This window comes from Python bivittatus, unplaced genomic scaffold (assembly GCF_059951505.1).
Source record: "Python bivittatus isolate LINGU-HERP-01145 unplaced genomic scaffold, Pbiv_v1 ctg000700_np1212, whole genome shotgun sequence".
NCBI lineage: Eukaryota > Metazoa > Chordata > Lepidosauria > Squamata > Pythonidae > Python > Python bivittatus.
In genome coordinates, this window is record NW_028277098.1 from 55,596,640 (window position 1) to 55,621,151 (window position 24,512).

A 24,512-nucleotide genomic window follows, 5' to 3' on the forward strand; every position below is an offset into this window, starting at 1 on the left:
GTTTACTAGCGCTAACCATTGTTCATAATCTGATAAACACCCTTTCAAAGTTAAAAGGATATTTTTAAAAAGGTGTTTCTGGGTGGTGCTTTTGTGTATGGCATTCCATTGTTTTCCAAAAGAGCACTTATCTATAGCAAGATAAAGTACACAAAAAGCACCAACATATGTTAAAAATTAACTGGTTTAAGAGAAGTAACGCATATATCAATAGATGGTGTACCTTGTAACCATGTAGATCATTAGCATCTGATGACTACAGAGTCATCTGAAGACCTGCAAAAATAAATGACCCATCATGGAATAGGACCCAGAAACTAAACATTTCTACCCTTGTTCAAAAGCAAGGGCATCAGCTCATATATTTAAGCAACACGTTGAGTAGTGAAGTGTGAAATCAGGTTAGATACAAAGATTTGGGAACAAGACATAAAGCCTGAAGCATCACAACTGTGGATTTGCCTTCAGCAATGAGAAAGCTGTTTTGCAGAAACAGAGCATAATACAGCTTTTCTAAGTGGGTCGCCTACAGAAGACGGCACCTGGAGAGCACCCAGCTGGTCTACTGACATTAATATGACAAGGTAACCAAGACTAGGAATGTAGACTACTCCAAGAAGGCATCCAGGTAAAACAAAGAGAATACAGCTGAGGCACCCAAATGAAGACAAATGCAATCAAGACCACAGGACACTCACATGTTCAAGTGGAATCTGTTTTTTTTTTTCCTGGTAGAGGTATTAATTAGATAATTCCAGAGTGAAGCAGACCATTAGCAATCAATTACAACAAAGCACTGGCAATAAATGCAGATAATTAGGCTCCCCAAAAAGTAATTACGTTTGTTCCACTCCAGTGAACTTTTTATTTTAATAGTAATTAACTTAAGATGGGGGAGAGAAACTTTGAGTGACCTACTGTGCCCAGTCCCGACTGCATGAAAAATGGAATGATACCCAGTCATAGCTATGAGCACTTTTCTCTAGATTAAAACCTATTCTGCCTGATGGGCAGTAAAAAAAGAAAAAAAAAGAAAAAAAAAGGAATACAATAGGATTTACCATGACATAGTAATTCCTGTATTTGTGATGTGGAATCATATTTGTACACTGCTTTGGTTGGCAGAATCTTCCTAGCGTCTTTGGCCATCAATAGTATCAATTAGTCCCGCAAGCCTGAGCAACAACATCTACAGTCTAACGAACCATTGCAAGAGCAACGCCTCCATTAATGGACAACCTGAGAAAGGAACGATCCTTCATCCCAAGGTTCTTTCGAGACCTATTGAATGATGGTGTAACCGTGTGCCAGCAATGTAGAACTGCTTTCAGTGAAAATGTTTAGCACACCTTCTCAAGCCAGTTCATGCTGTTGCACATTACAGAAGCTCAGATTCGGGCAGGACTGTTTGACAAGACTGCAGACTGGAAGAGGCCACTATCTTTGAAACCTAAGGCTTTCTTGCACTTACTGATTCCACTAGAGGAGAGCGGGGAGGCTAGACTTCAGGCTTGCAAGAAATATTTTCTTGCTTACATTTTGATCTTACTAGAATTCAGACATTCACCAATGTGAAGCCAAATGCAAAAAGATGACTCTGGGGGAAACTATCTGTTGATTCACAAGACATTCATTAGACTCACCTGCTTGCATCAATGCAAACCTTCTTACGTACAAAAAGTATTGCTCAGTGATCCTAATAATCTAATGTAGACCATATACTTGCTATTGTTAAACAATAGAATGTATGATTAATTACCCAGAGATCTACTCGTGAATATACCTGGTATTTGCTAAATTATGAAATTGACAGGCAGAGAAATCAGACTTTCTCTGATTCCTAAAAATGGTATCACTATGTAAATAATTTTGGCAAAGTACTGAAAAGACAAGGCATTTTGCATTTTCACTCCTCTGCCTCTTTCTCTAGTCATCGGGCAAGCAACATTTATATGAAGCTAGCAAAATGGCATCCAGTCTTTGCTTTTGACCTACCATGATCTAAATCTTAGAGCCAGTGTAGAAGAAATTTAAGGAAAGGATTGAAGAAACTTTTCCCTGTTGGAAAAAAATTGTCCCAACATGGATTTTTAAATGATGCAGAGGTCAAGGAATACTGAGAAGGGCAAATATTTTGGCTTCTGCCTAGTTGGGGTGCTGTAAAGTTTGCAAAAGGGACGTCGTAGATTCATATGCAGTCCATGTGTTGTGTATCTAACATGTAATATTTTGCCAAATTGGGACACAGCAGAGTATACTGAAGAATTTTCATCAAGAACAGGAGCAAGCTTAGAGTGAAGATTTTCAAAGAAAAATTACACTAGAAATAAGCCACTCAGTGTGGAGAAAGAGAAGAAGATTCTCCACACTCTGGTCACTATTAACAACCTCATGAAATCCTAAGAAGAAAAGACTGGCAACACAAGTTGGATTTTTTTTTTTAATCAGTCATATTAAACTAATGACCACCAGGTTGCTGTCTGAAAGGAAACAACAAATTCACACGCACACTTACAAAGGAAAATCCAGTCAATGCCTGAGAAAACAACTCCAGGTTAGGAAAGCAATTTGAGAAACACTGCTTGGTGTTTGAATTATGGCAAGGGTCTTGTCTCCTTCTGCCTCAAATCTCCCCCGATACCCTCACTGAAAGAAATCCAGTGGACTGTTTTCTTTTTTCAACTCCAAGAAGAAAAACAAAACGAGATGGGTACAGCTGGAAGCCTATGAGACAAGCAGAAGTCAGCCCGGCACAATCTGAAGAATTTGGCCTATGGAAACAAATCTGATCTGAGAGGGCAAAGCTTGGCACTAATGAGACTATGCTGGTGCCTGCATAAACCAGTCAATTAAAAATATATTCCTTTTTTTCACTGGAAAAAACACTGTAATAATGGTGGAGGAGAGAGGAAGTGGGCTTGATACCAAAGCTGCTGTCTCCCCAGAAGAGTTTGGAGCCTTGAAAAAAGGTCTCTGCCTGGAGAAAGGGCTGGGTATAGCTGAACACAGAATATCCAGAAGACACAGGCTAGGACCCATACCTCATCCAAGACATGGCTACAGCAATGTGCTTTGCCACAGCTAGAGGACTGCTTTCCACAAGGGCAAGCTCAAGTGCTGTTGGAAAGTGCAGGCATCCTGCAGAAAAGATTCCATCAAATTCAAGGTGTCTAGTTCAGCAGCAAGTTTTTAAAATCTTCAGACCCTCAAATTCCTTGGCACTGGAGGTCATGCAATGTCATTCTGCTTTGGAGTCAAGTTTTTCCTGATAAAAATGAAACGTGCACTCTGGGGAAGAATAAATGTGCTAGTGCAGATGTGTTGACAGCTCCAAAACCTGATGGACAGGGGAAGCAGGAGGCCCACTGTTATTTGTAACCTAGGCAGCGTTTGCACCCCAGAGATGCAGAATATAAATATAAAATCATATCTGCTACAAACAGAAGACGTATATTGTACAACTCTTACCCATATACACAAGAACACAATATACATATAATGTTTTAGAGGACTGTCATTGTCACAGAAAGGAGTTTTTCTAAAAAAGAAGGGGAAAAAAAGCACAGCTCCCCCCCAACCCCACATTCAATGCACACACCAGGTTAGGCAGTTCACCAATCACAGGTTGAGTTCTGTTTTATTCACCTATATTATTCTGAACTGCACATGGACAAGACAGCCTCTTCAATGTATGTGCACCATCCTACACAGAGATGCTGCACAAGAGGAGTGTGACAGTGTGCACGTGGAGTATATATGTCTTTTGTTAATGCCTGAAATGCTGCGTTTCTTCAGACATGGAGAGTGAAGCTAAGGCCTGAGAGCTTCTTGTGTCCAACAGCACTGCCTTCTCTTGGCCAGGACTCTTTGTAAGGCATCTTCATTGGGGAGTTTGAACAACAACTGAAGAAGGGAGGAAACAAGAAAAAAAGTAACAGGCCGAGCTGGGAGTGTATGAGTTTGTCTGTGCTTAGCAGTTTAACGAGAGGCTGCAAGACTTAGGCTATCTAGGCTGAAACTTGGAGGGCATTCAGAAGTTCTGTTTATTCATCTCACTCCCATCCAAGCTCAGGCCACCATCACAGCATGAGACACTAATGGTTTCTGGAGTGGCACATCCACACACGGAGTGGCAGGCAGGCACACACAAAAGTGAAGACAGAAGTCTGATGGGAGCTTTTTACAACAGAGTGGCTCCTGGTCAGTGTGTCCGAGGGCTTAGGTGATCAAATGCCACAGTGATTAAAACTGTGCCAGCACAATGAGAAGCAAAGGCAGAACTCTAGTACCTATCGGCGGTAGTGATTGGGGGCATCTGCAAACATGTACTTTAGTCTGTAGGCTTCAGCGAGGAGGAGTCCAATCTCTTCATTACCCCAGTGTATGGTGGGCAGATTTTGCAGCAACATTAGAAGGCCCTGAAATGAGGAAAAGATTTCAGTACAGGAAGTCCCCTGGTTAAGAATGCCCGGTTTAAGGACGACCCATAGTTAAGAACAGAGCCTATTGTATCAAAATTCGAGTTAAATATATAATGAATTGAGTTAAATACACAATGGTTCAAGTTAATTACATAATTCTACTTATACAGTGTTATACAATAATACTGTTCCGGCTTAAATACAAATTCGACTTAAGGACAGACCTTGGGAATGGAATTCATTCTTAAACTGGGGACTCAGCTCAGAGATGTGACCTTGACTTTCAATGTGCAAAAGCACCTTTTACTTTCTTGTGGCATTACCTTTCTTTTTTATTATTTTATTTATTCAAATTTGTTATAGCTACCCAACACCAACGGACTCTGGGCAAGCATACAAAACCAAAACATCCATAAAAACAGATAAAACATAAAACCACATAGACAGCCTGGACTAAAGCGATCTCAAAGCCTTCGTTCCTGTAGTCCGTTCAATTCAATATGAACTATAGCCACTAGGGAACTGATTCAGGCAGTTCTGAGCCTGATAACCAGGGGGAAAAAAATCCCACAGTTGGGATCAAAGCCCTAAACAAGAAATCTTCAGCTCCTGCTTTACTTAGAGGCAATGTATCAGAGTCAGATCTCCAATCTCATGGCTGTGGAAATTATTTTATTAAAACACACATAGAAAATGTCTGCATCTCTGGGTAAAGTGATTTCATGCCTGTAATCACATACCAGAAATACTGCTGTACATACAGCATTCTATTCTCTTACCCAAAGTTAATAAATTTTCAAGCAAGATAATTACACTGCATCCTTTTCTAAATGTGGTTGCCTGCTGATGATTTACCTGGAAGTCTTCTTCATCCAAGATCTCTTTCCGCCACTTAATCAAGAATGCAGCACAGACGTATAAATGGAAATGAGAGAATCCCTCAGGCTCAGACTGAAAAGAACACATCACTTGGGGTTAGAAGCAACGTATCAGCATGCCTTACTTCTCACTGCTTTTCTACATTTTATAGAGTTGTGGGCATACATGTAAGTTATGTGTGGGCAGGGTGGCAGAGCTCTAATTTGTGATGATGCTATAATCATCCGCCCTTTGGAACCCTGGGTGAAGATTGGCCCAGCCCTATTGGCCTTCCAGAAGGCCCTGAAAACTTGATTTTGCCATCCAGGAAATATGGAGCCCACAAAATGGTTGCATTCGTCTAAGATTCTGAATGCGCTCTCCTATGTTTTCTGTTCATGGCTCTTAATTGTTTTAGTTGTTTTAATTGTTTTTAATGGTTTTGTTGTAATTGCTTTGAGTTTTCTGCTCTTGCTAATTTAATTGTATCAGCCACCCAGAGTCACATATTTGAGATGGGCGGCTATATAAATCCAACAACAAACAAACAAACATGTGATCTGAGAATTATACTGCTTGCTTCCATGCAAGACTACTGGTGGGAAAAGGTATCTGAGTAAAGTCACATGCCAACATTTTTATCAAGACAGGCTTCCAACAAAGAAATGGGGTAATCTAGGTACTCGTACCTGATAAGTGTCCCAAAGGCGAATCGTGCAGCGAAGAGGAAGCTCCCTCATCAAGAGATTGTTCATCCAGCGAAAGGCAAACTGCAAGTATTCCACTTCATACTTCCTAAAGTGACTATGTACCTGCTCTGAAACATGACATTCTATTTGCAAATGGCAACTATTTGATATATTTGCTGTCATTAGCTCAGAAATCACATCTCCATGAAACAATATCTTTGCTTGCTGTCTCTATTCTACTTTTGGGTACAATTCAACATGTTGGTTTTGACCTGTAAAGCCCTACAGGCCTGCCTACTCCTATCCATCTGGTGCCTGTTTCTCAGGTAAGATGCTTATCCCCTATTTGAGATCTGGGGAATGTAAGAAACTCCTGTTTTTCTGTCCTGTTTTTTATCTCCTGTTTTTAACCAAAGAACTACCAAGGAGAAAGCCACACCCCCACCAAAACTGGCAGGGCAAGCTACTGTATATAAACAGGGAGCAAACCCCATACTCACTTGCACTGATGATGTTACCTAGTTGGGTAATGAAACATCTGCAAGCAAACAACCAGGCTCAGAGAGCACCAAGGATTCCACAGTTCAACCCTGAGCTACGTATATTCTCTTCTACTGGAATATAAGAAACTTCTGTTTTTCATCAGTGGCACCCACCCTATGGAAGAGTCTCTCATCAGAAATCTGGAAGGTTCAACTGCTTGAGATCTTAACATCTTAAAAACAGAGCTGTTGAAAACAGCAATTATTTAAAACCTGTCATCAATGTGCTCATTTGGGGGGCTGCCCATACAAAATGCCTTTTCCTGGCATTGTAGATACTTTAGCCCTTTTTTTCTCCTGAATCATGTATTCTCTTACATGCTTATCAGCTGATGACTTCTCACTCATCCCTTCTTCCCAAGAGTATTCCATTTCTAACATGCCTTAGTGGCATCAACATCCCAGTCTAATTATCACCTAAGACAACTGAGTAAAGGAGCCTATGACTTTGGTCTCATGTCAACTGTGTGCATTCTGCACCCTCTGTTTTTCTCTCAGTGAGAATCCATGAGCGTTACAATTCAGTTGGCAACGACAAACTCAAATTCACCTACCATCAATACGACTGACAAGTTCCTCCAGTGCTTTGACTTTTTTTTGGATCCCCGGTTGTGCAAACGTGTAATTGTCCTGAAGCAAAGATATATTGTGTGTTTAACAGGATGTAAGACCAGCAAACATGTTTATACCTTTTCAGTTATTGGAAGTGCCTTTCCAGGGCTTTCAGCAGATCTTTCCAAAAATGCCAGAAATGAAGTATAGGACCGTATACATAACATAAATTTCTGATATTTGGGACACATCTGATGGATAGGTTCCCTTATGGAATGTTCATATGCAGTAGAGAATGGTGGTGAGAACAGGGTATTAACCATTTCTTGCCCTCCTTAACTGTCTGTAACAACCTCATGTTCTCAGTTTGTTTATGCAACACAGCATGGACAATGTAGGAGGAACTGTTGATTTCATTTGGTTGGAAGACATTCTGGAAAGCCTGGTTCCTTGTGAAGTACAGAAATTATTTTCTATGCATGTAATTTCTTCAAAATTAGGATATATTACAAAAATGATCCTTACTAGACTTTCAGAAATTCCGTTTTTGAGGTGACACTCCTTAAAATAATATAAATTTAAATTCAGACTATGACTAGCATATTCCTGTCAAAGGCAGTAAAATTTCCCTCAGTATCCAATACACAATACACAAAAAATGTATGTGGATAAATAACTCCTATTTTTACATCAAGTATTTTATGATCTATATGGCAGTGACTCTAATCAAATTGAGCTAGATTGTATTGCTCTGAATATAGCTTATGTACAGCATAGTCAAAACCTGCAAAATGTTAAACTAGAAATTCAATTCAGTTTCCTAAGAATTTCATATTTGTTTTACATTACGTTTCTAGCCCTTACAGCTGTGAAGCCATGCCTGACTGTGTATTTGTAATAACTACAGGAATTTAAGCAGAGGAAAGAATTATTAAGATTTTCAGGGACTAGAAAGTGCAGTTTCAGTACCCGTGTGACTCCTTCTCTTTCTCTAGAACTAGCAAACCCAGAATAAATTATACAAATGTAGAATGAATTATAAAATAAATTATTCAACTAATAAACTGCCATGATTCAAATAAATTGCAAATTTGGGAGGCATAGCATTTAGACAGCTGAATATAGCTTTTTGAATTCTTTTTTTAAGCATGGAGTGCATTTGCTCTTGTACATAGCCTTCAATGTGGAGGCCAAAGCAGGTAAAATTATGAAAGCTGTAGACTTCACATTATCCTTGGGTGGCCATGAAGCAGTAAAGAAGGTAGTATGACTGGGGTTGTCCCAGTGTTATTATGGAAATAGCAAAGGTTGAATGATCCAAGGAAGAAGTCCCCTGGAGTCCTGAGAGTTTGTACAGATATATGTCCTACCTGGATCCCATCCAGCAGTTTGCTCATACACCAAAAACTGTCAGCTTCAATGCTTTGTAGCACATCTTGAGACAGGTTTGTTACATCAAAGTTCTCCACATCCTCTTCTAAAAAAGAAAGAGTACCATTACAGAATAAGGCTTAGGGGTATACTCTCCTTATCTCTCTCTACTATTTATTTTGTGCCTTTCTAAAAATAGAAGTGCATATATAGATCGTATCAGGTCTTCCATCTGCCTTGTTGAGGTTCTGCTTCTTTTTGTTGGAATAGTTGTTATCTATACAATGTAAAAGTCCATATAAACGTGGAGGGAGAAGGCACAGGCAGTTAGATGCCTAATTCAATGGTCAATCATATATAGGATTTGTGTATTTATAACTATGACCATTATGATTGTAGGAGAAGTTTCAAAGTGCTGCTGAAATCTCAGAAGCTGGAGAAAACTATGACTAGAATTGCTATTGTTCAGAATTTGACAATGTGCACAACTTTAATCCCATGACTATTAGCAGCTGAAAACATTATGCAAAAATATGTATGTGTACATGCACATACAACACACATGCAAACTTGAAAAATGATAAGACTTTATCTGCTCTTAGTAAAATTGTGTGTTTGTGTATTTGTACTTGCGTATATGCATCTAGCAGAGAAAACACAGAACTACCAATGTTCAAGATTACATTAAGGCAAATATATTTGGCAAGATACCATTCCTGAAAAAAAAATAATCTGGATCCTGAATATAGAATAAATTATAGGTAGGCAATAATATCACTTTATTGGAAAATTATTTGCTAAAAAATGTCTGCTTTTCTTGTATCATCTTCTATATCCATTTCATTTGATCATGAGGTCTGGATCAGAAACAGTCACCCTGCAGGATGATGTTTGTTGAGAGGGACAAGAGATTGTTGAAGTTTAGAGTTGCACTGCAGTGGTTCTACTCCCCTAGAGGGCCCTTACACCATTAGCATCTAAACAAAACTACTGAATAGAAAAAGATCTAGGAATGGCCAAGATTAAAAGAAGCAGAGAAAATGCAAAGTGATTTTGATGGAAATAAACAATTGCTTTTGGAACTAGGTGAACAGGGCTAAACACAGAGCCCCAACAGAGTAACTGGAATTAAAAACAAAACTGATGAAATTATTTGGGAGGAAACTGAAGTGAAGGAATGCTGGAAGAAGAATTTTAAAAATCTGTTTTGGAGTAATGGTTATATGTTGAAGAGTGGAATTGAAACAAATGCTATGTTATTTTATGTTTATTTTATTGTTATTTAAGTTTTTGTGCAAGAAAAATAACATTACAAGGAAGTCAAATGTTGAGAAAATATTGAGAAATAGTAAGGCTGCAAGTATAGATGGTATACTTGGAGAAATGTTAAAACAGGTATGTGATTTGCTTATGGAATGGCTGCATAACTTTAACATGTGAATAAAGACTGCATATGTACAATCAGATGGGTATGTCAGAAAAAAAACATAAAGTACTTTGAGGGCAGCAGCACTACCGAAGAAGAGCGTGTATTCAAAGAAGAGAAAGGGTCAAGAATGAATGGATGCTGAATACAAAAGCAAGTGACCAGTACAAAAGAAATAATTTGAGGTGGTTTGGCCATGCAGAGAATTAATAATTGAAACAAACGTAGGAATGGCCAGTGAATGTGTTGAGAGGGAGGGAAAGACGGAGAAAGCTGTGGTTGGATGGAGTTGAGAAGATTCTCAAAGAGAGGTGAGAAGTTTAAAAAACAAAAGGCAGTGTATGAATCAGTGTATTAACATGGTGGAAGCAAGGACAGAAAGGCATGGGGAGGAATAATGAATAGTGCTGGTATAAACCACATCTAACTGTGTTTCTTTTTCTTTTTCTCTTATCATGTGTCTTTAATTTATTTGGTTCAGAATTTCATACCTGTGCTTTGCTTACCCTGAGATGGAATAGTATGATGAGTATACACAATATGTACGGTATGTATAAACCTACAATATACAAATGATTCCACATTCACTCTTTGTCCACAGATATTAACTTCAGATAACATTAAGCTCAGGCAGTTGTCAGTACTGATGAGGGGAAACGGCAAGACAGGATTAGCATGTTTAAGAAGCATGCCTTAACTTCTCTCATGCCAAACTGCTATTCACATATCCACTCAAGGCAGAAAAGTGCATAAATCTTACTATTCTGTGCTTCTCTTAATAGCAGATGCCTCGATCACATCTATCTGAGTGTCTTTACTAAGAAACGCTTTGGCTGGCAGCATTGAAAAAGAGCTACAAAGCAATGGAGAAATCATTCAAACCTCCCACAATAGTAAGAGCTCCCAATCCAGTTCAAGAGATTGACAGCTCTGAGTTCCAAAGAATACTTGTTCTTAAGAGGCAGGCACTAGCCTTCATGAACTGACATCAGGATAGGACTAGCCAAAGTTGTTTTGGGCTCTAATTCCTTGCCTTGGAGATTGCTGTCCCTAGAATCCTATTAACCAGAAAGATCTTTACCATCCATCTCGGAACTAAAATCTTGGCAGCAGGAACGTCATTGGTTCTCTCATAAAGTGGGATTCAAAGATGGCTTCCTCAATATTCTTGGTTACTTTACAACCTTAAGATTGTTGCAATTTAATCTGGAAAATACTTTTCTTTTTTCTAGAAATTGATTTTCGTGACTAACACAGAGTTGGATATGACACTAGCTTTGTGTAAATGTTATAGAAACTATAAATTTCAGGAACAAGAGTTAAATGATACATGACATGGAAGATCAGTGATACGATCTCCCAGCACTTTTTTTCACTTAAAAATAATAATGCAGGATCTTGGAATCAGCAAGATCTTAGATCAGAGGGGTCAAAAAGTTATTTGTGTGGTTCTTCCCCCCCGCCCCTGAACTGCTTCTTAATCTAAACCAGTCTCACAACCAGCTACTGATTGCCTTGTGAGGGAAAAAAAGGTTGTGTGACAGCCTTCTATATTCCTATGTTGGCTCAATATTGCCCTCTCTGGTATGCAGGGCATCTCTACACTGTTTGAGAAAAGCCTTAATAGAACAAACCTCACTGTTTTATTCAAAACATTTTTTTTCACAATAACCTAGCTTTTGAAATGTAAATTTGGAGTTCTTAAGAAGATAAGCCCAGCAGCTAGGCACTTTTTGATTTGTTATCCAGACAGCTGACATATTTTATCCAATTTGGTCAGCTAAAAAGGGCCAGTATTCACTTATCCCCCATTTTCATAAATGTGGGACTCCATTCTGTTTGTTTCCTGGAGACTTCAACCAGGAGCCAAAGACGTTCACTCCAAAACCAAGCTCTTTCCAAGTGACTCACACAGCTTTAAAATTAAAATTCTATTTAAGTAGTCAAAAAGTAACTAGCTAAATTACGTTAACCTGATATTTATATAGAACTCTGGTTCAGTATTTGCTCTCTTTCTTTGCTTTTTCTCCCTTTTCCCCACATTAAACAAAACATATTTGGACATTTAACTGTATATTTTGAAAAAAGGCAATTTCTTGCTAAAATGTCTTGTGTGCGACTAATCCTCATGTTTGTGGGATATTCCACATTGTTTGTTAAGCTCTTGTCTTCTGCATTTTGGAAAGTAAAACCAAATGCCTTCCTATTTTTCCCCTTAGAACAGGGCAGAGGGGAAGAATTTTTGGCCAGAGAGATCAGATCACCAGCTCCGCAAATCTGGACAACTAGTCTGTTCAGATGAAAAGGAATTATGCTGGCAGTACAGTATTAATTTCTTAGGCATTCTTATAAAGAAGGGAACTACTATTGTAGTATGGAAATTCAATCATTCTCCCAGATCCTTAACATACAGGAACTTTTTCTTCCCTGACAGCAGAATGAAACAGCAGCTTGGCAGGGGAGGAGACAAGAGAGTGGAGCAGGAAAGGCATAAACAGCTTTTCATTCCCGCTTCCTTGTTTTGATAAATTCTGAAGTCCTTTGTAGCTACTGAAAAAATAAACACAAAAACAATGGATATCGATATAACTCCTCTAATTGTGCTCCTCAATTTATTAATTTTGCAAGTGCAATCAAAGGGGGGGGGGGAACCAGAAACAGAGCACAAAATAGATAAACAAGGAAATTTACCAACACTGTAAAATTAGGCTAAAAATTTTCAAAAAGACATTAATATAAATCTGCACGTTGGAATATCTTGTATCAATTTGAATTTTTATTGCAGCACTAAAATAGGTCAATATTTAAAATGGGTTCTAAACAATAATTAGTAGCTGTAACCAGTATAGGTCAAATTATATATTATAATCTGAGTTAAGGAAATTGCAAAAAGGTAAACAAATTAAGCAAGCCATAATAAAATATTCAAGAAAATCCAAACTTCGGATATGGTACAGACTTGAGTGAAGCATTGTTCTGTATGGAATCTGTTGGATTTTCTTTGCTTTTTATTGTGGTATGCCTATGTTAGGGCTGATATTATAATTTTCACCTGTTTCCCAACCCCAGAATGGGAAAGTGTGCCAATACTGGATTCTGAGGGCCAGAAAAAGGAGACTTGGGGTGCAAGTTACCCACTGCTACCCTAAGCAATAATGTCAAACACAGCACATCAGCCCAGTATGCTGTATGATGTGTTAAATCTGGCCTTGGCATTTCAGTGGGTCAATTGCAATGATAAAGCAAATGGACGCAGAATTATTCCTTGGGTGCATAATGAAGCAATCACACAGTTCCTTCATCAAAATGGACCAAATTCTTCCCAGTTTCACCCATAATGTCAATTGTTCTTTGAATGCATCATAATGATTTCACTGAAGATTAATTCACATTTTACTTCTCTGACTAAAGTAAAAAAAAGTATACAAATATCAAATGACAAAGTATTTGTGCAATGATATCTACTGTGAAAGACTCATGCATGTTTTTATGTACAGTATATCTCAGTAACAAACCTGGAAGCAAGAATGAGGAAATAATCTCTTGAAACGAGCACTGAGTAACTTTACCAAATCTCAATTTCTAGAAATATTCAGACTAGTATTTGGAAGTTTGGAAAAGGGCTAAAACAGTATATATATAATTTTGGCATTAATGCTAAATTACTTTTGGGTCTGGCATTGTCAAGAACAGTAAATCTAATCAAATATCTTGCCCTTTTTCATGTATATAGCAATAGCACCCCAATATTTATTTATTTATTTATTTGATTTCTCCCCCGCCCATCTCCCCCCAATGGGGGAACTCTGGGCGACTCACACAGAATGTTAAAACCAATATATGTCTTCCAATATATGTTAAATATGTCCTTCCTAGGAAGCTTTTATTCAGAAATAACTCTCTTATATTCATTCTTTCTATTCCGTTGTATTTTTATATTCACTATTTCTATGCTTTCCTTCAAAGCTTGGAAGCTTCTAGTATTTACGAAGAAAAACTGGCACAAAGATATGTGAACATATATTTGAGGTGCATTTCCCCCTATGACCTTTGCTGTCTTTGATAGGCTTCTGTCTGCTTCTTGAAGAGATACTCCAAAGATGACTTCCAGGATGACCATTAGAAATGTACTGAAAATAAACATAAATCTATGGCTAACCATGTGGAATGGTCTGTCTGTACAATTCTGATAAAAGCACCCCCAAACTGCTGAGAACTGAGTAGAGAAAAAAACCTTTCAATTGCCCTCTAAGGACAGTTTAGGGAGGCTGGTTTGGGGGGGGGGATGGTAAATAAGAGCATATGACAGAAATGTATAAAATTATGTGGAGGCCATCAGGTTTGTAAAGCTGATGAATCAACTGACATTATTCTCAACATTCATCAACATAGAAGTAAAGGACTGACGATGAATTCATGGAGGATAATGCTATTAATAGCTGCTATCTCAGTAATAATATATTATTTTCAATAGTATACTTCCCAAAATTAGTTGCTTGGAACATGACTTGGAAGATGTCTTCTCCTTATATATCCAGCTTCTGAGTTATCCTCAGGCATATGATTAGTCATTGTAGGATGTGTATCTTTAACTAGGTAGCCTTTCATCCAATGATTCATTAATGTTCTTATGCTCTGAAGTTCCCTGCTTGCTATGTCATAACTTAGCTATGTAAATGCATGTAATATCTTTCACAATAGTTAATGCTACATATGTATCCTCCCAAGTTAAATTTGACTAACTAAATTACTTGATTTTGTTAAAGTGGATTCACCACCAAAATGTTTTTTAAGCTAATTCCAACAACTTAATTGAAACTGGACTTCATTTGATATGACCGTCATTGCATTTAATTGGACCCAAGCAGCAACTTGCTGAAGAGTCACAACCTTTGTCTTCACTAATACTGTTTCCAAACATTAACCTTCAAGCTTAGAAGAAAACGTATCACTAAACAGAAAGAAGGCACCAATGCTGTGACAGCCCAGTAGCAAACAACGTATAAGTAGCATTAGTCTAATGGAAATGGCTGTAGGGGACACAGCCAGGGAAGCAGAGATACGAGATGCTTCCAGGCAGCACCCTGAATCTTTGAAGCATACATTGTCACCAATACTTATTGCAGATTTATGAAAAGACTTCAGACTCACAAAAGCCTAACAGCTTTTAAACAGTTTTTTATCCATCAAAGGTCTGAAAGCGAAATCTAACTCTAAGTAATTTGCATCTGCCGCAACTATGAACTGATTCCCCTCACCTCTTTCTACCAAGCCTGCAAGGAGAGCACCATTCAATGAGACCAGCCTAAGGCATCAGCAGAATCAAGTGAACAGCCTCTTTAAGAGAGAAACCACAGTTTCTACCCAATTCTTCCAATGCTAGTTACTTCAGCTTCCAGCAGGAAAAGAAGGTCCTCACAGATTCAGAGGGATTTTTACACACACACACAAAGCAAGGTCAAGTGACAAAGGCTGAAATCATACCTGCCCACCAATCTGATCAGTTAGTTGTCTTTTAATAGTAACATTTCATTAAGGCTGCCTTTTTTTGGAACCATTCAAATTAGAACATTAAACATGCTTAATGCTATTTTTAATTGATTACAGCAGCCACGTATCAGAACAGTCTCCCCAAATTAAAATGTTTGCTCTTTGCTTTCAGTTCTATGGAATAAAATCTGCCCTGACAAATATAGCACCACCTGACTGCCAATAAATTGTTTTGAAAATTATAATTTACAAATTAAATATTATAGCCCAAGAATATATCAAGATCCTAGTGGAGGAGAAAATATCACAATACCCCAACTTCTGAAATTCCTTAACTCCTAAAAATAATGGAGGTTAATATTTTGTTGTTAGATACTTCCCTGAAAGGCAACAGTGGCATAATTGGGTGGTGGTGGTGGTGGTTCTGAGATTTTCTCTACATTTTTTAAAAACAGGATTATTTTATGTACACCCAACCTTAACCAATTCTGTTAGGAATGGGACTAATCAAAGTCAGAAACCTGGTAGAAAGCCTTCTCCCCAGATCCAACCCAGCCTGCAGGACTAGTCAAGATATGTATGAATCCATAATGACATTCTTAATATCCTTTTATTAAGCATTACAGTATTTGAGATTTATACCGCATTATTGTTTATAATGTGAGTTACTATTACATTCTAAAAAGCAATTTGCCTTATTTAAGAGCATACAGTCACAGAATACAACTGCACAGGCAACTCTGGATAATATTTACATTCTTGCAAACTTCAGTTTTTAAATATTTTCAACAGAAGCAAAATGTAGTGTTTTTATGTACTTTGGTTCCAGATACAAGCAGATTTGGATTAGATTATTTTCCCACTTCTCCATACTTTTTGCTTTCTTAGAAACAAGAACTTGAAACAGAACTCAAAACAACAATATGGTACACTGGCTCAAAAGACCAATGCTATAGTCGTCAATATAAGAGGAAGATGGTTTCCACACAGATTCAATTTCACTCCATTTTTCACTGTTAAGCCTTCATTTGGAGTACTGTGTTCATCACAATGGATCACAATTCACTATAGTCACTGAGAATTTGGAAAAAAAAGAGTGATAAAGAAAAATATAAAAAGTTTTAAACCATTGTTCCTTTAGAGTCTTCTTTTTAGACCCTTAAAATTAAAAACAAACAAAAAGCTACATGTACAGTGGAACCTCGGATTACGAACGCTTCTGTTAACGAACTTTTCGGGTTACAACCAGCTCCGGCCGCAAAATTTTGCTTTGGTTTGCGAACTCCGCCTCGGGGTACGAACAGGATACGCTGCCATTTTCTGCCCCTGACACATGGTCCGCGGCCATTTTTCCGCCCAACATGTGGTCCGCGGCCATTTTTCCGCCCCTGACACGTGGTCCGCGGCCATTTTCCGCCCCGACACGTGGTCCGCGGCCATTTTCCTGCCCGACACGTGGTCCGTGGCCATTTTCCGCCCCTGACACGTGGTCCGTGGCCATTTTTCCGCCCCTGACACGTGGTCGTAGGGAGGGGGACTCTCCCTCCAAGCAATAGGCGCTTCCCTGTCCTCCACGCCAGAACAGATTAACGGTAATTACATTGAACCTTATGGGGAAATTTGCTTCGGGTTGCAACCAATTCGGGTTGCAACCAGAGTCACGGAATGAATTAAGTTCGTAAACCGAGGTTCCACTGTATAACCCAGAGTGGAAAAAAATTCCTTAATAACCTCTTCCTATTTATAAGGATAGTTCAGGCAAGAAATATTATTTTTAGGGAAATAAGGAATGCTTTTCCTTGAGACTTTTCAAAAATTATTGGACTGGAGACCTATAGGAGCTAAACTATTTCTGTTTCTCACAGAATTTTACTAAACGATTTCTATTTTGGATTATAATGCCAATGGAAAAATTACACAGAGGAAGAAGGCCACTGACGCAGCTGGACTCCCCCCACCCTCACGGGGTCATTAGCATCAATTGCTCTGTGGACAAGATCCCCAAAGGGAGAGAGAAAGGGAGGAAGACAAGCCACAACCATCACAGAAGCCTCCTCCAGTTGGACTCTACCTTCCTTCCTGTCACTACAGAGCCATTATCAGCAATTGTCCTGGATCCTAGGATAAGGATCCTAGATATTTGGTTCTGGATCATCATCATCATCATCATCATCATCATCAAGATTAATATCCCATCTTTATTTTGTACAATTCAAGGCAGTATATGTAATGCTCCCTCCTCCTACTTTTCACCAGCAACAACCCTGAGAGGCAAGTTGGGCTGAGAGAGAATGACTGGCCCAAAGTCAACCAGCTGGCTTCCATGCCTGAGGGAGGATTAGTACTCACAGTCTCCTGGTTTCTAGTCTAGCACTTTAAGCAATATACCAAACTGACTCTCTTTTAATTAATATCATTCTGTTATTTATAATTGTTTATACTACTTGAGAACTGTTTTCGGAGGATTTTTACCCTGAAGGAAGGATATAAACAATTTTAAGCTACTGCCAGTATGGTCAGTGGTCCAAAGTTGTGGGACTGCAGTCTAAAACATATGGGCAACCTAGGTACGAATCCCTGATTTAATAGCTTTTTTTTTTTTTTTTAAAGAAAACTACATTCTTGGTGATACTTCTATTTTTGCTATCCTGTTTAATGTTGTAGTGGACCAGCTAAGCCTGTAGGGTAGAAGGCTGGAGGTCTCAAACTTTCTCCCCCTGAAGCCCTTGGGTCCATGCCCTGACCCTACCTCCTGTTTTGGGGTAGTGGCCTGACAGTTCCTGCTGCCACCATCTATCTTCCAGGGGGTGCTCCATCTGCCATCAGGCCTGTAATTCTAGTGTCACAGAGAAATAGAGCTCTTACAACCTCTGTAGCCTTTCTAGTGATTTAAGGTTAAAAGGCAACAAGCAGAAGATTATCAATATTGCAACCTCCTGGCTATATAGTCTAGAGCAGCATTTCTTAATTTTTTTTCTCTCAGAACCCCTTCCCACTTTTAAAATTATGGAGGATCCCAAAAGAGCTTTAGTTTTTTATAGGTTATATTTATCAATACAGTATTTACCGTATTAAAAATTAAAATTGATGCATTTGCTGCCACTACAGCTTCTCATGATTGTTTGATGGGATTTTAATATTGTATTATTTTTCAACATAGGTTGGCAAATAATTTTGATTTCGAGGATCCCTGAGAGGGTCTTGGGGGATCCCCAGGGGTTTTAGGACCACACTTTAAGAAACACTGGTCTAGAGGAATATGATTAGATGATTCAGCTCTTTTGCCTCTTCTTGGAACAGACTAATCTCATCAGAGATAAAATCAAATTGTATTTAAAAGGATGAAAAGACAAATACTAACTTTAAGTATTACATTGTACAACTTAAAAAAAAAAAAATAAAAGGATACATTCCAGAGTTCTCCAGATCACAATAAAACAGCTGTTTAAAAAAAATGTACAAAACACCATACTCCAGGCAGACCACAAGGTAGCATTGGTCCGCTACAAATAGAGTGATTTTAGTAAGTTTCTTGGAAAAGATGCTGCAACAAGTTTTCAGATTATTTTACAAATTACAACAATAGTTTAAGGACAATATTATTTTTTCATGAATAAAAGGTATGAATAAAAAGGCTTGAGATTACATACAATTCCTGCACTTGAACAGAGAAATAAGACAATTAGATTTGACTTAGTAGCACACAGAAGAAAAAAAAATCTAACCCAAATTCTTGGCTGGATTGGTTACCATTTCTATCTTATTAGCAACTTTTCAAAGTTAAAGTTCCTCTACTATTCCCCCAGATTTTCAGGGCAATTCTGCTGCGTTTGCTGAGGAGATGGCAGACACCCATTCTTAGCTAGCCTCAGTCCACAGACTTCCCCTTGAGATCCCTCCTCTAGTTCTGCTCTTCAATTTTAAAAGTCTCTCTCTCCACAGAGGGAGGGGCTGAGGCAATCTGAATGTACATGACCAAGAGTCATGCTTCCTTTGTGGATGTGGATTCTGTCTGAGTCTATCTGACATGTAGAATGGCCAGTTGTGAATGTCAGAGTACGCAGCTTGCACATTAAAAAACAAGATATGAGCCAGTTCTGGACTGATAAATGTTATACAATAATTAAGGTAGTGCACATGTTTGAAAATGAGTTTGGGTTACAATAGACCGAAATTTAGATTGGGAAGGGCAATGATTTTGTTGTCAAGGCTGCATTTTAACTTCTTTAGCCTCCAAAAGTCATGGGAGCCTTGGGCCAGTGACATCATCAGAATAGGGTAGTCCAAAATCTTTAGACTGTTTTGGGGCTGGGGGCTTCTGCAAAGTATCTTGCCACCAAAAATCAATGGTTTTCCAGATGCATATCAGAATGAATGATCTGGGAGCTACATGCTGTTTGTAGACCACAGATAATTTTTATCTTGCCTTTACTTTTATTCTGGCATCTAACCTTTCTTCCCTTTCTTGAACATTGTGTTAATTTTTGTTTCACCCCTGTATTTAAAAAAAAAAAAAGTTCACGCCATCATATCACCTTCCCAGGTCCTAGTTGTACACTCTTAACTAGTTTAGCTCCTTGCAATGGAGGTTGAACTGTGGTAAGATGTCTGAAGAACTTTTTAATCCTTAATTTTTTGTTTTAATTCTTAGCAAATCTTAAGATATGAATAGTTGCCTAGGGTTAATATTATAAGGAAAAACCAACCTCTTTGCAATGGATGCTTATTTCACATGCAGGTTTGACAATGTTCTTCTTACAATACTTATCCCCAATGCCCCAAAGCCTTTTTGAACAGAAATCTTTATTGTCATTGTACAACTTGTACAATGAAATTAATGCCACCCCAGTGCAGCTTTAAAAATATAAAAACCATAAAACACATAAAACACACAACACACATAAAACACATATAACACAACCTTCACATTCCATATTGCACAACCCCTGATGCTGCATTAATACTGCACTGTATGATAGAATTCAGTATAGTTGCAGCTCTAAGATAGAAGCTATTCTTCAGCCTGTTGGTCCTTGTTTTCATTATCCTGTACCGTCTGCCAGATGGTAATAGTTCAAAAAAAGAATGTTCCGGGTGGGATGGATCCTTAAGAATATTTTGAGCCTTCTTAAAGCAGCGGGAACTATAAAGTTCTTCCAAAGAGGGGAGAGGGCAACCAATGATCCTCTGGGCAGTGGCGGTAACCCTCTGGAGCGCTTTCCTATCTGCCACTGTGCAGTTAGCAAACCATACACAGGTGCAGTAGGTTAAAATACTCTCAATGGTACAGCGGTAGAAGGTCACCAGCAGTTTTTCATTCAGTTGGTGTTTCTTGAGAAGTCTCAGGTAGTATAATCTCTGCTGGGCCCTCTTAACCAAGGCTGCAATATGAGCACCCCAGGTCAAGTCCTTCTTTATAATAACACCCAGAAACTTAAAACTGGCCACCCGTTCCACTCAGTCTCCATTAATAACCAGGGGCTGGACATCTAATCTATTCCTCCTATAGTCCACTAAATTAAATAAAATAAAATAATTAATTAATAAAAATTAAGATTTTTAATATTTTTAAAAGAACTGTATGATTTTAAAAAGTATTAACATTCCCAGTCTTTTCATTCTAAGACAGATTTCTTTCCTGCTCTTTCTCAGCTCTGAATAAAATTTACTCTTTTTAAACCACATTTCCCCTTCCCTCCCACCAAAGTTTCCCATCCTGACTGCAGAAATTATGGACAGAAAATGATCGTTTCCAAATTAACTCCTTTCTAACCCAAACAGTCACACCAGTTTCATCACTGTCCTTATTTAAGTGACTGCAATTCTATGTTTTGTTAGTGTCGTCATCATCAAAAAATTAAGTTTCTTGGCAACTGGTGTGTATAATCTGTGGGAACTGTAAACTATCTTTTTATCCCACAAATAATATGGCTATCCTGATGGTGAACTAAGCAATCATTAAGGGATTATAAAGAGGGAAGTGGGGATCCTTGTTAAATCTGTTCCCCAACCCAATAATCCTTCTCATCTGGTAAATCAGTAGGGAGCATCATCTATAGATTCAGCCTCAGTAAGCCACTCTAAATTATCCATTACATTTAACAGATGTCAAGTTCCCCCAGTCTCCCTGTGGTATAAACTCAGGGCAACTATATGCTCAATTGATTTGGTTGACTTAGTATGCTCCTCAGTAGAACAGAAAACTCTATAACAACACCTTCTGATGTTCAGATCACAGCAAAATAAAAGGGGAGGAAAAAGCATTTGATTCCAAAGCTTGCTGCTGCTTATATATAGGTCTTTCTATATTACAGGTAGTCCTCAACTTATGACCACAATTGGGACTGGAATTCTGTTGCTAAGTGATGCTCTCATAAAGCAAGACCTCACGTGACCACATTGCTTAGCGATGGCAATCCCGGCACCCCCCCCCCCCCATTGCTGTCATTAAGCAAATTCCACCAGTCATTAGCTGAGGACCCACCCCAATCCAAGCCATTCCGGGCTTGGTCCCTCCCAGCCTTGAGCCTCAGTAAGGTAAGGGACTGTCTCCAACTCTCCCCACCTGCCTATCTCCCCCCATCTCTGTCCTTTTGGCTGCCCTGCACCCTGCCTTGTGGGATAGCAAGCACCCCCAGAACTTTGTCTCTCCTTCCCCCTTCGCTCACTTGCATGGACTAGCACCCTCCTTTCTCACCCACAGGGACCAGCGCTCTCCTTCCCCCTTCGCTTGCACTGTGCCCTCCTTCCCTCACTTGCACGCACCAGCACCCTCCTTCCCCTTTGTTCGCTGGCACACACTAGCACCCTCCTTCCCCATTTGCTTGCATGCATGCACTGCGCCCTCCTTCCCTTGCTCACACCCACTAGCGCCCTCCTTCCTTTGCTCACTTGCACACCCTAGAACCCTCCTTCCCTTTGCTCGCACGCATGCATTGTGCCCTCCTTCCCTTGCTTGCATACACCAGTGCCCTTCTTCCTCCTTTGCTTGCTTGCATGCACTCCACCCTCCTTCCCCCCTTCGCTTGCTCGAGGACTCTCAAGGGGCACTTCCGGGCACTTAAAGACTCTCCAGGGGTGCTTCCGGCGCATGCTTTGCTGCTGGCCGTTCATGAGGCTTTCTCCTTCCTCCCGCAAAGCCCCAGAACTGCAGAGGAGCATGAAGGGGGTGCAGTGCATGCGAGTGAGTGAAGGGGCAAGGAAAGTGCTGCTGCATGCGAGCGAGCAAAGGAGGGTATGGTGTGTGTATTCAAGCGAGTGAAGGGGAAGGAGGGTGCTGGTGCATGTGAGCAAGTGAAGGGGGAAGGAGGATGCAGTGCATGTGAGTCAGCGAGCGAATGAAGAAAGGCCAGGGTGGGTGGGAGAGACTTACGCAAGGGACTTGCAGTCTCCCCTGCTGGCTTCCCCATTAACTTTGCTTGTAATTGCGAACAGGTTGCCAAGCACCCAGATTGCGATCACATAACCGCAGGGGGCACTGCAACAGCCATAACTTTGGGGACCAGTTGTAGGTCCATTTTTTCGGCATCATCATAATTTCAAACTGCACTATTATTTGTTTAATCATGGTTTATTGAATAAATAACAAGTACATTGGTTTGCACAACATGCACAATAGGCTCTGTTTTTAAATATGGATTGTCTGTACGCCGGGTGTTCTTAACCCGGGGACTACCTGTAACTTGCCAAGTTGCTGATTGAGCTGATGTGTGAACTCAGCCACAAACTACTAAAAGATTAAGTTTGCACTGCATGTAAAACAAACCAAAGTAATCTCTGTTTTGTCAGATAAAAGATTGCTGCATTTTTCAAATGCCAGTTGGTCTTGAATGGACTGTAAGGATCAGAAAATCCCATTTATATGCACTACTCCTACCATTTCCAAAATGAAGGCAGTGGCTTTATCCATAAACTTATACCCAACTGTAACTTAGTTTAGTCATTTCTAATTTAGTTTATTAAGCCATGATATGCACAAGCCTTTTCATTACCCATCTCTCTTTCTTGAGCTGCAATTAATGTAAGAAGTCACTAAAGGCAGTTTTTCATTTTGCCCAAGCAAGGAAACCATGTTATTTGCCTGAGAACAAGCAATGATCTTATATGATGATTGGAAATTTAAGATCTTGGCTTGGTCCAAAGCAAGTATCCATAGTTTCCTGGTTTAGACAAAACAGGATACTATGCATAGAAATTCCTGACTTAGCTGCCATGTATCACTCTCTCTCTCTCACACACACACACACACGAACAAAGAGGACTGCTTGTATTGGCAAAAGGTGTATGTGTCTCTCCACTTAAAAAGCCAAAAAAAATATTAACCTTCTTGAAAGAAGATACTTGCTGCACTTGGACAATCTAATTCTGTGAAAGGATCCATCAAAAGCAACCATATTCAAGCCCAGAATCACATTTTTTTAAACTCCTCAGTCATTAGCTTTATAAATTCATTCCTACACAAATGTGTTTCTTCCCCAATGATTTTGTAAATTTAGGCACAATAGTAACTATAGTTATCATCAAAATATGGTTTGATATATTTACTTGGGAGCCCCTTGCAAGTCATTGTTTTCAAGTGAAGCATCCTTGGACCTCTTTTGCTAGATCAAGGACTGTTGGACCATGTGTACGTGAACTTAAAGGCAGAGAGAACAACTGTCCAGAACAGGTGTTACTTTTTTAAATACATATTTTTAAATCTACAATTTTAAGAATGGATGCTGGAATTTGTTTGCTTTCCAATTCCCTCCCATTTCTTTTTTCGGTCTTATCAAATTATTTAGATTATAAATACCTTCTGTTTTAATATCCGTAAGTATTTGAAGAATTTAGGTATTTTACATGTGATAGTTACATGCAAACATGGTTTGGGGAAATATCTGAATACAGTCATAGTCAATGTGTATGAAAGACAGACAAATGCAACAATCAGTATAGTTCACTCCCAACCAGCTACTTCTCCTTCTCCCAGAAGAGAAGCAGACTACAACAGCACAAGCAACCCTGAAAACTAAAGCTAGGAGTTATGACAAGAGAAGAGAGGTTTGGAAAATCCTCTCTTGAGTATATTGCTCAACACAAACATCTGTTCTGCAAGAGTCTTAGACAGGTCCTGCATAAAGAACCTGGGTATCCAACATATGGCTCTGACAAGAACTGAAAG

The 24,512-nt window shown here is 39.1% G+C and overlaps 1 protein-coding gene across 3 annotated transcripts in view; it reads right to left on the reverse strand.

Moving 5' to 3' along the window:
• Positions 1-257: 257 nt before the first annotated feature.
• The window catches only part of TBC1D22B (TBC1 domain family member 22B), a 50,797-nt gene continuing 26,542 nt past the window's right edge, over positions 258-24,512 (reverse strand). The window contains exons 10-15 of one of the 3 annotated variants that reach the window (XM_088128487.1): positions 8,433-8,539; positions 7,065-7,140; positions 5,969-6,096; positions 5,277-5,372; positions 4,290-4,418; positions 258-276 (exon numbers count right to left, since the gene is read on the reverse strand). In XM_088128487.1, the coding sequence (XP_087984613.1) occupies positions 4,290-4,418; positions 5,277-5,372; positions 5,969-6,096; positions 7,065-7,140; positions 8,433-8,539 (536 nt within the window). In that variant the 3' untranslated portion in view covers positions 258-276. Of the gene's footprint in view, positions 277-2,978; positions 4,419-5,276; positions 5,373-5,968; positions 6,097-7,064; positions 7,141-8,432; positions 8,540-24,512 lie in introns of those variants that run through there. The other 2 variants (XM_025171393.2, XM_007435572.3) reach the window with 2 other exon arrangements.